The sequence below is a fragment of the Acipenser ruthenus genome, chromosome 43 (assembly GCF_902713425.1).
Source record: "Acipenser ruthenus chromosome 43, fAciRut3.2 maternal haplotype, whole genome shotgun sequence".
Lineage (NCBI taxonomy): Eukaryota > Metazoa > Chordata > Actinopteri > Acipenseriformes > Acipenseridae > Acipenser > Acipenser ruthenus.
Window position 1 is genome coordinate 2,306,661 of NC_081231.1, and position 16,320 is coordinate 2,322,980.

Consider the following 16,320-nt stretch of genomic DNA (forward strand, 5'->3'; position numbering starts at 1 on the left):
TTCAGAGGTTTTCCCACTTCAGTCTGTACTGTCACCAGCCCCAGCCTGAGTACATACAGAGCAACAACCATCTTCAGCACAAGAAAAGGGGCATCAGTGCCGGGTTAATAAGAGGTATGGAAATGGCTTTTAAAAAATAGCTAGCACTCCTTTAATAGTACATATGTTTTAATGTAAAGTAAACCTGTCCATTTATCTGTTTTTATTAGCTATGCTCCCCTCTGCTGTTTAAAGGATGAAATTCCAGTCGCATCGTGTTCCATTGCTTGAGACAAGGATTCTCATGTATTTAATAAAAACATTTCTTTAATTCTTGAATGCCATTTTATTTAATTTCTGTTTTTAAAACCCAAGAAGTCTGCAAGAATAAAATTTAAAAAAGAAATGCTTATTGCATCACCAGAATCATAATGCAAACAATATCTTTGAAATTCACAGCAGTCCAGCTGTTATGATCTGATATCGATGTGATACAGCCACCTGAAATCCGTCGGTTCTATTCATAGTGTTTGATTATACTTATTGTACGGTGTAGCTGCTCTGTTATCGTACTGTACACTATTCTCTCTGTACTGTGTGTCTCTATGACATGCTGTCCCGTCTTTGAGACCTGGAATAGGCGGGTCTTACCTCATTAGTATGCAGGCTCCTCCCCTTGAGGCCGTGCCTCCAGAACGCCAGCACGCTGTCCTGCAGACAAACTGAGTGCAATGACATCATCGTTACAAACTGAACACAATGACATCATTGTTGCAAACTGAACATGATGACATCATCGTTAGAACAACAGGGAATGAACCAACACACAGTGTGACATCCAGATGGACGGATGTCCTGACTGACAGACAGACACCTCTTCCCCAGAATCTGCTATTCTCAAAAAATGTTAATACCAAGTTTCATGACAACTGGATAAGCCGTCTCGAGGTGTCTGGAAAACTGTAAAGTGTGACATCTGTACGATTTCATCCCCAGAGGGGATAATAAATACGCTTTGGCACAAAAACCCTTTGCAGGCTGACTCAGAGAAAGCTGCTCAGTCCCTTGCTGGGAAATGACTTCAGCACTGAAATTTGATTCAGGGCTACCTGAAATGATAGCTTTCCAAGGAGCGTGTGGTGAGTCACACAGTCCCCTCGACACCAGCATTATAATTAACATCATCTCCAGTATATGAGCTGCTCAGTTGTGACCCTCTCTGACACAGACACAGTGGGTAAGGGATTGTACCTGCCCTGCACCCCCAGCTCTGACACAGACACAGCGGGTAAGGGACTGTACCCACCCTGCACCCCCAGCTCTAACACAGACACAGCGGGTAAGGGATTGTACCCGCCCTGCACCCCCAGCTCTGACACAGACACAGCGGGTAAGGGATTGTACCCGCCCTGCATCCAGTCCTGATTATCAGAAGCACCTTGTTAAAAATTACTGAAGCGAGCAATCAGGCCCAAGCTATAACATGTGCCTCTTTCAAAACGAAACAGAAGTGCAGCACTAGGAGGATTTATGAATTATTTCATTTGCCAGAAGCCCTTTAAAAAATAAATGAATAAGGAGAACTTCTCCACCTCTCACTGCCTTCTGTTGCTTCCTCAGGACCCCGTTTAGACTGCGCTTGTAGATCTCCTGATCCGCCCCTCCTGCTCTGCACTGGACTTGCCTGACCTGAGCACAATGTTACTGGATCCTCAGCTGATGCACTATCCTTGCACTACTGCACTACCAATATGTCACTGTAGATGTAACTTGCTTTAATAATAACTTGTTGCATCCTAGTTCATATTGTATTCTAGTAGTATTTACTGTATTTAAATATTAAGCTTGCATTGTAACCCTGTAGTGCTCTGTAACATCTGTAAGTCGCCTTAGATACAGACGTCTGCCAAATGAATTATTATTAATAATAATAATAATAATAATAATAATAATAATAATAATAATAATAATAATAATAATAATAATGTATCAGCTGTTCGCCTCACCCAGTGTTTCGATGGCAAAGTCAAAGGACAGCTCTGGCGCCAGTGATCTGGACGGCTCTCCTTGCAAGTTAACGACCTTCACAGTTTCTGAAGGAGAGACAGAAAGATGTCGGTCACATTCTATCACAAAGACATGCACCTCTACTCTGAGCTAACATGTCATGTGTAGGGAGGCTCTTATTATATAACAGGTGTGATCTTCTGCAGTCTGGGGGAGAGGACTGCAAAGCGAATTGATTTCTGTATTAACAGACACCCTAAACACCACGTAGTAACTTCTTAGACATTAAGATTTTAAAACCAGGGGGAAATCAATTTAACTTCACTCGCTTTTTGCGTTCAGTTTGAATTCAAAACAAGTAGCTGCCTTTTTTTTTACATTATCCATGAAACAGAATCAGAGTCTCATTCAAGTTACAATAACTTTAAAGAGACATCACATGATCAAAAATAAAAACCGAACACCAAGATCTCTATGTATTTTCAATGCACAGAATTTACATGATCTCTAATACAAGCTCACACATGATTTCTAATGCAAACTGTATAAATACTTACTCTGCAGAGCGATGAGCACAGTGTCCCGGTCCAGCTGGGTCACCTGGACAGCATTCAAGGGCAAACTGTCTGAGAGTCAAACACAGAGAGGCTGAATCAGAACTCTGCATCATACTGTCTGAGAGTCAAACAGAGAGGCTGAGTCAGCACTCTGCATCACACTGTCTGAGAGTCAAACAGAGAGGCAGAGTCACAACTCTGCATCACACTGTCTGAGAGTCAGAACTCTGCATCACACTGTCTGAGAGTCAAACAGAGAGTCTGAATCAGAACTCTGCATCACACTGTCTGAGAGTCAAACAGAGAGGCGGAGTCAGAACTCTGCATCACACTGTCTGAGAGTCAAACACAGAGAGGCGGAGTCAGAACTCTGCATCACACTGTCTGAGAGTCAAACACAGAGAAGCGGAGTCACAACTCTGCATCACACTGTCTGAGAGTCAAACACAGAGAGGCTGAGTCAGAACTCTGCATCACACTGTCTGAGAGTCAAACATAGAGAGGCTGAGTCAGAACTCTGCATCACACTGTCTGAGAGTCAAACACAGAGAGGCTGAGTCAGAACTCTGCATCACACTGTCTGAGAGTCAAACACAGAGAGGCTGAGTCAGAACTCTGCATCACACTGTCTCAGAGTCAAACACAGAGAGGCTGAGTCAGAACTCTGCATCACACTGTCTGAGAGTCAAACACAGAGAGGCTGAATCAGAACTCTGCATCACACTGTCTGAGAGTCAAACACAGAGAGGCTGAGTCAGAACTCTGCATCACACTGTCTGAGAGTCAAACACAGAGAGGCTGAATCAGAACTCTGCATCACACTGTCTCAGAGTCAAACACAGAGAGGCTGAGTCAGAACTCTGCATCACAATGTCAGAGTCAAACAGAGAGGCTGAGTCAGAACTCTGCATCACACTGTCTGAGAGTCAAACACAGAGAGGCTGAGTCAGAACTCTGCATCACACTGTCTGAGAGTCAAACACAGAGAGGCTGAGTCAGAACTCTGCATCACACTTTCTGAGAGTCAGACAGACAGGCTGAATCAGAACTCTGCATCGTGCCTACTCCACTGCTTCTTGAAGTGATTCCCGCTACAAAATAATTTCATAAATCTCACCTGTCATGCACTTTCATTCACTATATCAGCTACAGACAAAAGTTTTGCATTACCCTGTAGAATTAACTAATTTTGCTTCATAAAGTCGAATAAAGCCTGCTAGTTTTCTAGTTTATTTGATTACATGATGTTAAATAAAATATCTAAATTATGTTCATATAGTTTTTTTTTTTTTTTTAATTATGTCTCAATTCTTTTGGCCACAGCTGTGGGTCTCAAATGTGCAGTTCTGAAAGAACTGCATGTTATAGCCAACGTGTCTTTTCATTTTAAAACATGCCATCTGGTTCTACACTAGGTTAAAGAAAGAGCTCAGTTTGCTTGTCTTGCCTTCCAGGAAGTCTGTTACTGCTTCACTTCCTCCGTTATTTTACCTCTTCTAGGTCAAAGCATGTTACTGGCTGAAAGCATGTCATTCATTAAGGGAAGAGCTGATTGGTTATTGACAGAAAAGAAGCCACTAAGTGGGTGGGGTACAATTTCACTCTCCAGGAAGTGCAAGACAGTCTGAAAACATGGCTTGCAAACAGAGATTTCTTTAACCTAGTGTAGTACCAGATATCATGTGTTAAAATGAAAATACACATGCTATATAATGAATGGATGCGCCTGGCCGTGGAAAATGTATGGAACTGTTTTGCAAGCTAAAATCACTTGAAAGATGTAGTTAAATCTGAAATTGCTTTTTCACATTTCATTTAGTATTTTAAGCAGCTGTTTTTTTAGTTATTGGGGGAGAGCTACGGCAGTAAGCGCTGGTTCATACTTGCGATATGTCAGGTGCAGACAGCTCTAAAGGCTGTGCTGTCACTCATACTTTAAATACAGACTGCATTTGCGTAATTGAAACAATTGATATTTTAGGAGATGTGCTGAGTTTGTAGCTCTTATACAAGAGGTTTAAAAAAAATAAAAAGTGACGTTATTGGTACATCCATCCCCTCAACCAAGAGAACTCGAAATTTTATGCATTAATTAGAGAGACGCAGGTAAGACATTTTTAGAATGACAGGTGAAAGGTTTGACGATCTGTTAAAGAGATTGGGACCATTGCTTCAATGCAAAAATACACATGCAATGCCAGTGACACCTGCAGAAAGACTTGCAGTCACACTGCACAGAGCGACTGGCCACTCCCAGCAAAGTGTGTCCACGGGCTTCCGACTCTTTACTTCAGGGTTCACAAATCTATCACGCGGGTTTTCTCCCTCAGGTTTTACATTCTCTCCAGTCCTGTTCTATTTTTTTTCTAAATAATACACACCAACGCTGTTTCTATTATTTGGCCATATTCTTTAAGTGAGCGGTTGTATAAATGTGGATGCTCATCAACTTCTTCTATTAAAAGCTCCTCGAAGTCTTGCTCCATGATGGACGACCATGCAGCAGATGCATGAGAAAATGCTGTACGACTTTCCAAAAAAAGATGCACGTCGCGAGAGTGTGGATGACGTAATTCTGACCTGTCACACAGGGTCGTAGACCCTCGACTCCGAGTCTAAATTATGAACCAGCTTTTATAGGGTATCAGTGCTATCTATCTGTCAGTGCACTCAGTACCTGTTTTGGGGCTGGCCGTGTCATTGAGATGGATGATGTCGAACTCCAGCTCCTGATTGGCTCGCACGGGCTCTCGCACGCCCACACACACCTGTGGCAGCTCGTCACTCCCCTGCACCAGCAGCTCAAAGACAGGCAGGGGGTCTGGGAGAGGGACCACGAAGTGCTGAGCAGACAGACAGGGGAGACAGCGGCTTCAAAATACACATCTCATTAGAACCATCATCACTGCCCCCTTTACAAGCGTGCTAACCAAGGCTTTGAAATCCATTGTCATGCCTCTTATTAGCACGAGCAAGCCACTGTGTCCCTTGCTAACACATCATTAGCCCTAAACATGTAATGTAAGTAGGCAGCGCTCCTGATAAAGTGTTAGGTCACAGAGTAATTCACTCTCCAATTTAGACACTACCAGCATGATTTTCAAAAGGGGCAAAATAAGAACGAGGTCGCAAAATGATTTTTAAAGTCTGATTAATGTAACCACGTCACTTGATTATATTTTGAATGCTTCAACAAGACTCATTTCATCTCAACCTTTTGAAAGCCCTATACTCAGTGACCAGCTTTTAGAAATCACTTTGCGACCTCGTTCTTATTTTGCAAGTAAAATGCAACATCACCTTGAAGTCACTTTCAATAAATACTGTACATACTTTAATGCTAACTTGTGGGGTGTGCATGAACTGCAGCCTTACATGAACTTTGCAGTGTGGAGTAGTGGTTAGGGCTCTGGACTCTTGACCGGAGGGTCGTGGGTTCAATCCCAGGTGGGGGACACTGCTGCTGTACCCTTGAGCAAGGTACTTTACCTAGATTATTATTATTTGTTTATTTAGCAGACGCCTTTATCCAAGGCGACTTACAGAGACTAGGGTGTGTGAACTATGCATCAGCTGCAGAGTCACTTACAACTACGTCTCACCCGAAAGACGGAGCACAAGGAGGTTAAGTGACTTGCTCAGGGTCACACAATGAGTCAGTGGCTGAGGTGGGATTTGAACCAGGGACCTTCTGGTTACAAGCCCTTTTCTTTAACCACAGGACCACAAAATATTAAAATAAAAAAAAATCTGAACTGTAATGTTACTTTGAACTACTGTGCAAACTCTTACTATAAAAACCAGAATGATTCGGATTTGCTTTATTGACCACATCCAGTACGCTGTTTATCTGGAGCGCAGCATGTAAGTCATGTAGTGTGTCCCCAGTGTTTTAGACACTATTCCACATAATCCTAATGCAATCCAGTGACACAGTGATACCTTGAGCAGCATGAACTTCTGCAGGGGCTCGTACCACAGCAGCAGGGCGAGGCTGGAGGGCAGGGCTCCACACAGGAACGTGCTGTCTGTGTAGGGGTTCCGCACTGAAACACAGGCAAGAACACCACCTGGGATCAATCACAACTGGAACTGTGTCTTTGTAATACATTGCCATTCCAATGCAACTGTAGCTCAACCTGGGCACACCTGCAGAGTTTGTAATTGTAATTATGAATTATTCAATTACAGTTCATCTACACACACTGAGCGAACATTGTCCTCGTATTTTCAACCACTTTTAGTGACCCCATTTGTTTGAAAAAAATTTAATTTCAGCAAACAATTATCCTGTAATTGTAATTAGAATTAGAATTGACCCCAGGTCTGCACAGGAGAGCTCCACTTCTCTCAGCTCCACTCTCCACTCCCAGCATCACAGCCCTTGATGTGTTCAGAAACTACAGCTCTGGCCAAAAGCTTTGCATCACCCAATAGAATGAACACATTTTGCTTCATAAAGTCGAATGAAACCTGCTGAATAATGTGACGTTAACATATTGAATTACACACCGCTTTGTAGTTTTCCATATACTTAACGAAAAACCGAACAATTGAAAAATGATTTTGATCTTTGATTACATGATGTTAAATAAAATATCTAAATTATTTTTATATAGTTTAGTTTAGTTTTTCTTTTTAATTATGTCTCAATTCTAAAATTCTAGGTGATGTTAAACCTTTGGCCATAGCTGTAGAGTGGCAGACACGGGGCGGTCTTAGCTTAGAATGAGTTTCCGATTTAAAAAGCCCACAGCTTGAAATCTCTCATTAAAACACGCTTGTTGTTGTTGCAGGGTTGTATTACTGTGCTGTGAATAGTTACTGCATTGCTGGAGAAGTCATGTATGTAATGAACTGTATGGATGAGTCTTACCTCCTCCCCTGGACTCCTTTGTAAATGTGATGGTTTCTCTCAAAGGTGCTTTTCCAAGTTAAATATTCGAAATCAATTAAAAACCACACAGACACTGCGTTAGAACAGGGCTATACTGTGTTAGGAAGCTATCTTCCTTATAGAACCAGAACAGGGTAAATGGAAAAGGGACAGGCACATCTCAAGATAAAGCACCAGTCTCTGCTTGAAGAGGCCTGGGGCAGAATGGCCAGCAGGGGGGGTTAAGGCTTCTCCCTCCCTCCCCTCCCTCTCTCCCTCCCCTCCCTCTCTCCCTCGCTCTCCCTCCCTCCCTCTCTCTCTCTTGCTCTCTCTCCCTTTCTCTCTCTCTCTCCCTCCCATCCCTCTCTCTTGCTCTCCCTCCCCTCCCTCTCTCGCTCTCTCTCCCCTCCTTCCCCTCCCTCTCTCTCTGTCTCGCTCTCCCTCCCCTCCCTCTCTCTCTTGCTCTCCCTCCCCTCCCTCTCTCTCTGTCTCTGTCTCACTCTCCCTCCCCTCCCTCTCTCTCTCTCGCTCTCCCTCCCCTCCCTCTCTCTCTTGCTCTCCCTCCCCTCCCTCTCTCTCTGTCTCTGTCTCACTCTCCCTCCCCTCCCTCTCTCTCTCTCGCTCTCCCTCCCCTCCCTCTCTCTCTCGCTCTCCCTCCCCTCCTCTCCCTCCCTCCCCTCCCTCTCTGTCTCGCTCCCCCTCCCCTCCCTCTCACTCTCCCTCCCCTCCCCTCCCTCGCTCTCCCTCTCTCTCTCTCGCTCTCCCTCCCCTCCCTCTCTCTCTCTCGTTCTCCCTCACTCCCTCTCATCCTAACTGAATTGATAATAAAAAGACCTGCCGGTGTATATTTATGAAATGCAATAAAAGACCATTTAAACACAGAGCCGTCTTACCCACACTGCAACGCAGGCATCCCTTGGTATCGGAGATTTTGGTTGAGACAGCGTACTTCCTGCAAACCAAACACACACACTGTCACAGAATCGAAATCCAGCAAGTCAACCTTACAACACATGTATCCTGGGGGGGGGGTCAGAAGGTTCAGGGTTTGTTTTTTTTTTTTTTTTTTTTAATTACAGCGCACGTCTTACCCTAGGCTAGACCATATAACGGGCGGATACTTTATTTGGGCTTTATTGACTATTTTGATTGGATCGCCAATAATACTTCCACCAATCAGAGGCTTGCATACAGTACTCGTAGTGATCCCGCCCTCTGGCAGATTGGTATACAGAACCAGTTAAAGGAGCGGATATGAGAATGGCAGTGATGAAGCCAATTTGCTTGAAAACATTAAAAGTAGACCGGACATTTCCATCAATGGATTTAAAAAATGTGGAATTGATGATGCGATCAGAAACCCAGAGGCAGTGTAAACTGCTGCTACTGTAGAAGGACTGTTCTTTATGTTAAACATTTGTGTGTTATTTTTTTTTTTTTTTTTTACAAGGGTTTAATTAAGTAACAGCCAAAATTGTCTGTGTCAGACTTGTGGAAAGTCTGTAAGAAAATGGTTGATTGTTCTAGTCGATACATTGTAGATACGACTATTAATGCAGGCATCGTGCAGGTATCGCAAAGTCCAGAAACAAAACATTAAAACTTTTTGCACTGTATAAAACTGAGCTGATTTTGCCAGTGCTTGCTAGTCTATTAACCAGTTTGAAATGATTTCGAAGTAAATAAAAGCATTTTCGTTTCGGCTTTATTGTTAAAGATTTCACACGTGGCAATAGTGCCCTACAATTACTGCATGGTCGTGCTGTGTTATGTTGTGAACCATAGTTTTGAAACTGAGAGACAGCAAATGCTTATCGTAAAGGTTTACTGTTAAAATCTCTATTTTGGCCCTGGTGCCCGTTTATTTGTTCCTGTGTTTGTTTAATACATGTGCACTTTAGCGTTTGAACTGCAGCTTCTTCACTCTGAGTTTCCTTCCTGCTAATACCATCTTGGGCCCACAGCGCTATCCTGCCACAACATGCCATAAACGTGTTTCCTGGGTGTGCTGCACACCGGCGCTCAGACAGAGGGCGGCTGATCGAGAAGAGGCTGTACCTGGGGATGATTCGTTCAGTCAGCCGGTTGGTGCTGAGGGACAGCTGGCTTTGCCTCTTCAGTAGATGTCTCTTCTGATCAAACAGAGCTGTCAGGTTGTGAGAGTAGAGTTGGGAGGACTTCCCTGTGACACAATAAGAGACCGCAGTCAAGCTACAGCACTGCTCCTGACCAATCAGAGACCGCAGTCGAGCTAAAGCACTGCTCCTGACCAATCAGAGACCGCAGTCAAGCTAGCGCACTGCTCGTGACCAATCAGAGACCGCAGTCAAGCTAGTGCACTGCTCCTGACCAATCAGAGATCGCAGTCAAGCTAGAGCACTGCTCCTGACCAATCAGAGATTGCAGTCGAGCCAGAGCACTGCTACTGACCAATCAGAGACCGCAGTCAAGCTAGCGCACTGCTCCTGACCAATCAGAGACCGCAGTCAAGCTAGCGCACTGCTCCTGACCAATCAGAGACCGCAGTCAAGCTAGTGCACTGCTCCTGACCAATCAGAGATCGCAGTCAAGCTAGAGCACTGCTCCTGGCCAATCAGAGACCGCAGTCAAGCTAGAGCACTGCTCCTGACCAATCAGAGATCGCAGTCGAGCTAGAGCACTGCTCCTGACCAATCAGAGATCGCAGTCGAGCCAGAGCACTGCTGCTGACCAATCAGAAACCTCAGTCAAGCTAGAACACTGATTGATTAATGTATTCATTTATTCTGCTCATGTCCTCTGAGACAGCGAGCCTTTGTGCACCCACAGATTCTGCTACTCTTATTAATTTGTGCTATAGGACAAGCGGCTCTCTAGATTTAAAGTGTGTCAAATATTTTTCCCTCTATACATCCAGTCTTTACTTACCGGATACAGAAATCAAGACATTATTCATTACATACAGCCAGGTGCATTTCTGAGGGACGAGCTGGGAGAGAGAGGGAGAGGAGAGAGAGTATTAGCCCTCTGTTCATTGAACACAACTAGAACCAAACAACTTCGTTATATATTGCAGGTCACTTTTTAGCTGTTTATGATAATTATGATGACGATGTAGCTGCAGAATATGACGAATCTGTGAATTCCGTGGGAGCCTGCAAATTGAATTTCCGAGGAATTCCGTTATTCGCAGATTTGAACTGCCTCCAGTAAAAGGTAACCACAAATGGGAAAAACAAACCATCTCCAGTTGCATAATCAAAGAGTTGTATCAAGTCAAAGCGAATGGTTTTCAAACCAGGCAGTATAGAGTATCCATGAAGGTCTCCCACCTTCTCCATGGTGTCTTCATGAAGCTCATTGAGGTTCAGAGTGTACATTCCCTCCTCTGCACCCAGGATCAGATACTGATCTATAGAGAAAGGGTCACACATTCAATATGCACTGTACTATACACTGGTGTCCATAAAGCTGAGGGAACACAAAGCCACTTTTTCAGGAACAGCGGCTTCAAACCTGGTTCCAGGAGACCCAGTCTGAGGTCGCTGTATCAAACCAGCAAGTCACCGCTGGTGTGCCGTGCAGTGGCCTGAAACCTGGTCTCCTGAAAGGTCCAAGGCACAAAGTGGCTTTGTGTTCGCTTGGCTTAAGTTCCCCTTGGATCATTTGCTGTTCACAATGAGTGGCATGCAAGTGATGCTGGTTTTGATTAAGAACATAAGAACATAAGAACGTTTACAAACGAGAGGAGGCCATTCGGCCCATCTTGCTCGTTTGATTGTTAGTAGCTTATTGATCCCAGAATCTCATCAAGCAGCTTCTTGAAGGATCCCAGGGTGTCAACTTCAACAACATTACTGGGGAGTTGGTTCCAGACCCTCACAATTCTCTGTGTAAAAAAGTGCCTCCTATTTTCTGTTCTGAATGCCCCTTTATCTAATCTCCATTTGTGACCCCTGGTCCTTGTTTCTTTTTTCAGGTCAAAAAATTCCCCTGGGACGACACTGTCTATACCTTTTAGGATTTTGAATGTTTGAATCAGATCGCCATGTAGTCTTCTTTGTTCAAGACTGATTGAACTTTACAAAATGTGAGCCTTAAAGAAGAGGCTGGGAGTTGTAGTGATGTATAGCCGTGTATAATGGAAGGATCCTGATTCCTGCAGTGATCAGGGCAGTAGCTTATGCTAGTGGCCTGTGTGTCTAACCAATTAGCAAAGATATGCTGTAATTCCCCTTATTAATAGAAGAGGCTGGATCAAAGGCAGGTGCTTCCTGACTGTGCCAGCGGGCTGCGATGGCTCTCGTTCGTTTGCCAGCGTGTGACTCTGTACCTCTTGTGTCTGGTCGAATCCACGTGACAGCGCAGTTCACTTTGAGAGGACAGCCGTTGAACACTTTGGAGAAACAGGCGCCCATCTACAAAAACAATACACTAGCTTAAGAAACATAGCTTTCAGATAGTCCTGCACTTTCCTGGGTCATTTCACCCGGAGTGTGAGATTGTCCCCACCCTTTCCTGTCCATAACCAATCAGCTGCTTCCTGTAATGACTGACACGCCTTCAGCCAGTAACGTGCTTTCACCGCAAACACACTGCTGTGGTGAAATGACAGAGGAAGTAAAGGAGAATAGACTTCCTGAAAGGCGCAAGCAAATGGGGAGCTTCCTTTTACCTGCAGTAGAAACTTCAATTCCAGTTCGTTCTCTAACATCAGCAGTTTGAGTTTCGTTTTACTAAAGAGTGATCCTAACTCAGCACCCTCAATTTAATGAAAACGTAGATATAATATTTTTCTTTAAAGGCTCTACAGTGCAATGCACACACTGTGAGAGGCAGTAGTGGCTGAAGTTTCCTCACTTACGTGGACTTTGGGAGTAGGTGGTAGTCCGTGACACTCAGCACCCTGAAAGAAAAACCACAAGCCCCTCAGTGAACAGCATTTAAAACAGAACCTCTTTATCTTGCTATCTCTTACAGCTACACCGCCTGGACACTTTATTAGGACCTGTCCCTAATATCGGGTTGGGCCTCCGTTTGCCCTGATCACAACCTTGACATGGCGTCGACTCCACAAGGTGCCTCGAGGGATCCATTCAGTCATATCAATGTCAAACGGTGCAGAGATGTAGGCAGAGGATCGTGATGACGTCCGTTCAAGCTCATCTCAGACATGCTCAATTGGTTTGAGATACGGGTTTGATTGTGGTGCCCGTGGAAGAAGTTTCTTGGCATGGTGGATGAGTGCACTATGCTTAAGTAAACTATTTGTTCAGCCTTCTAATCAAGGGATCCAGGGTATGCCAGGAGAACATGGGCGATGCCAAACCCAATCTGGTAGACAGACAGGTCCTAAAGTGACCAAGCAGTGTAAAATAAACCAGGTATCCCATCACCCATTAAAGAAAGGAGAAAAGCACTCTTCTGTACAGTAGAACGGGAGGTAGTTATTTCAGACTGCATTCAAGCTCCCTTTACATATTTCTTTGTTCCAGTCATTTCTAAATTCTGTTATACGAACAAATACAAACATGGTCATTTTGGCTAGTACATTTTAAAGCAGTGTCTGTTCCAATTTTGGAATATTGGTCCTGTTCCATTGTGAGGAAAGGGGCATGCTGCCGTGCTGTCCGTGTAAGTACTGGGGTCCTTACCGAGTTGTCTGTTTTCCTCCTTAGTGTGGCCCATTCAGGAGAGAGGGGGGCGTCTGTAGCCTGTTCGCTGCCCTGCTGTCCTGCACTGTCCAGCATGGAGTTCATATTGAGTTCTGAGGACAGACAGACAGAGAGGGGACACCGAGAGGAAGAGACAGAGAAAGAGAGAGAGACAGAGACAGAGAGAGAACTTTTTGACACCTGTTTTCCATTTCTGAATGACCCTGTTTATTTCTGCCGGCAATCTAAAGCATGCTTATTAACTGGCTATTCTGTAGCATCATTAGTTCTGAATAATCAGCCATGACACTCAGTATTTATGATTTATTAACATCCATTCAAAAGCTACCAGTATGATGAAAAAGTTGATGACCTATGACATACAGCTGTAGCATAAGTTTTGTATCACCTAGAATTAAAAAAAATAAGCTATATGAACATAATTTATTTAACATCATGTAATAAGAAACTACAAAATGATATCGCAAAAGTCTACCGGAAGCCATAATAGTAGTACAGTATTTCATGTTAGATTTCGAAATGTCACATTTTTCAATTTTTATCAGTTTTTCGTTAAGTATATGGAAAACTACAACGCGATATGCAATTCAATATGTTAGCGTAACATTACTCAGCAGGTTTCATTCGACTTTATGAAGCAAAATGATTAATTCTACAGGGTGATGAGCCAGAGCTGTATATTAACAGCTAGTGTAGAACAAAACACGGCAACGATCTTTAAATTTATGCAAGAGATTTTATTTACCATCCCACAGGTGGACCACATCTGATGACCTGTGGATGAAGCAGGAAGTGTAATAGACATGAGTGCTAGATGTTATAATATTAAGAAGCTTACCTTTTACATCCTTGCAGTTAGCATTGGCTCTGCTCATCTGGTCACTGCTGGCAATGTCCAGGAGGGACGGCTGGGTGGACACTGGTGAGGGAGTGGCCGCCACTGACCGCTTGAAGGTGCTGGACCCTGCCTGTGAGTCGGACAGAAGAGCAGATTCTTATTGTCCAGAACCTCTTCCCACTGGAATTGATTCGAGATCAGCTGTTGGCTTACCTCTGTTGAAGGGGCCTTCTTGATCGTCAGACTCCTGGAAAAAACAAAAGGAGCAATCTGATGTTACAATTATCATCATAAACTTTTCAGCTCCCCTTCAATTCCGATGTGCCAAGAACACGAGGAAAGAAAGAAAGAAAGAAAGAAAGAAAGAAAGAAAGAAAGAAAGAAAGGTGTCTTACCTTTCCATCAAGGCCTCTTCCACACATTCCAAAAGACTCCTAGCAGAAAAAAACAAAGTCACTTTAAGAAGATGCTGATCTAAGTGAAGGACGGCTAACCAAGGCTTCAAACTTAAGAACATAAGAAAGTTTACAAACGAGAGGAGGCCATTTGGACAATCTTTGTTCAAGACTGGATAGATTCAATTCTTTAAGCCTGTCTGCATACGACATGCCTTTTAAACCTGGGATAATTCTGATCGCTCTTCTTTGCACTCTTTCTAGAGCAGCAATATCCTTTTTGTAACGGGGTGGCCAGAACTGAACACAATATTCTAGGTGAGGTCTTACTAATGCATTGTAAAGTTTTAACATTACTTCCCTTGATTTAAATTCAACACCTTTCACAATATATCCGAGCATTTTGTTGGCCTTTTTTATAGCTTCCTCACATTGTCTATATCATGGGTGTCAAACTCCAGTTCTCGGGGGCCGCAGGGTCTTCTGGTTTTTATTCCAACTTAACATATTGTTGAATTTGACATATTTAATTCTTTTCAAGGTCTTTTACAGTTGATGGTTTTAAAAATACACTTGATTCAAGGTACACGACCTGTGAAACATTTTGAGGCCTGAAGAGAAGTGTTAAACGTGTCCACTTAATCAAAAAATTAGACCAATTATGTAATTGAGAGCTCGGGGGGAACGAAAGCCAGAAGACACTGCGGCCCTCCAGGAACTGAGTTTCACACGCCTGGCCTAGATGAAGACATTTCAACTCCTAGGTCTTTTTCATAGATTCCTTCTTCAATTTCAGTATCTCCCATAGGATATTTATAATGCACATTTTTATTGCCTGCGTGCAGTACCTTACACTTTTCTCTATTAAATGTCATTTGCCATGTGTCTGCCCAGTTCTGAATGCTGTCTAGACCATTTTGAATGACATTTGCTGCTGCAACGGTGTTTGCCACTCCTCCTATTTTTGTGTCGTGTGCAAATTCAACAAGTTTGCTTACTATACCAGAATCCAAGTCATTAATGTAGATTAGGAATAGCAGAGGACCTAATACTGATCCCTGTGGTACACCACTGGTTACCTCGCTCCATTTTGAGGTTTCTCCTCTAATCAGTACTTTCTGTTTTCTACATGTTAACCACTCCCTAATCCATGTGAATGCACTTCCTTGAATCCCTACTGCATTTGTTTTAATTCTGAGTGGTTCTGGGTTCTTTTTGATCCAATATTGAATACTGTCTCTAAATCTGCCTCCAGCTGGCTTTGCTTGTCTGGAGAATCCTAATTGCCTGGACTGAACATCCTTCCTCATTCAATTCAAAGCGTGTGACAGTGTGACCTGTCAACACAGACCCACCTCCTCTACACGTATACAGACAAGAGTAGGTGGGACTGGCTGAGCAGAAAAGTCCAAAAATACCAAAAAAATATATTCTTTCAATTTCTTACGGGCTGTTTTTCTCACCACCGTCGATACTCCAGTCATCGTACTGCTCCTGCAAAATAAATGGACACATTATTAAAATACAGACATCAATCACTGTGAATCTAGTTAGACAAATGTCTTTTAAAGACATTGTTAAAGACTTCTAGTGAAAGTGTTTGTCGTTTAATTTCTTTTAGCATTTCTAAATTCAGCTCTAATAACAGTTAAGGATGCTATTCATGTAATAAAATGTGTGTTTTTGAAGCACATAACTAATTTGTTTTACTAAAATCCAGAAATTTCAGAGGGCTGGATCGCATCAATATCAGGGTCTAGTGCTATATATTATAAAGACATTTCAGAGGGCTGGATCGCATCAATATCAGGGTCTAGTGCTATATATTATAAAGACATTTCGGAGGGCTGAATTGCATCAATATCAGGGTCTAGTGCTATATATTATAAAGACATTTCGGAGGGCTGCATCACATCAATATCAGGGTCTAGTGCTATATATTATAAAGACATTTCAGAGGGCTGGATTGCATCAATATCAGGGTCTAGTGCTATATATTATAAAGACTTTTCAG

At 43.2% G+C, this 16,320-nt stretch overlaps 1 protein-coding gene across 2 annotated transcripts in view; it reads right to left on the reverse strand.

Annotated features, from left to right (window-relative positions):
* The window catches only part of LOC117398661 (mitogen-activated protein kinase kinase kinase kinase 2), a 36,913-nt gene that overhangs the window by 2,514 nt on the left and 18,079 nt on the right, over positions 1-16,320 (reverse strand). For both annotated transcript variants that reach the window (XM_059012049.1, XM_059012050.1), the window contains exons 15-30: positions 15,754-15,800; positions 14,307-14,345; positions 14,125-14,158; positions 13,912-14,041; positions 13,053-13,165; positions 12,263-12,304; positions 11,732-11,816; positions 10,731-10,810; positions 10,327-10,387; positions 9,478-9,601; positions 8,313-8,371; positions 6,486-6,589; positions 5,221-5,386; positions 2,544-2,612; positions 1,986-2,072; positions 631-701 (exon numbers count right to left, since the gene is read on the reverse strand). In XM_059012049.1, coding sequence (XP_058868032.1) covers positions 631-701; positions 1,986-2,072; positions 2,544-2,612; positions 5,221-5,386; positions 6,486-6,589; positions 8,313-8,371; positions 9,478-9,601; positions 10,327-10,387; positions 10,731-10,810; positions 11,732-11,816; positions 12,263-12,304; positions 13,053-13,165; positions 13,912-14,041; positions 14,125-14,158; positions 14,307-14,345; positions 15,754-15,800 — 1,311 coding nt within the window. The remainder of the gene's footprint in view (positions 1-630; positions 702-1,985; positions 2,073-2,543; positions 2,613-5,220; positions 5,387-6,485; positions 6,590-8,312; positions 8,372-9,477; positions 9,602-10,326; positions 10,388-10,730; positions 10,811-11,731; positions 11,817-12,262; positions 12,305-13,052; positions 13,166-13,911; positions 14,042-14,124; positions 14,159-14,306; positions 14,346-15,753; positions 15,801-16,320) is intronic.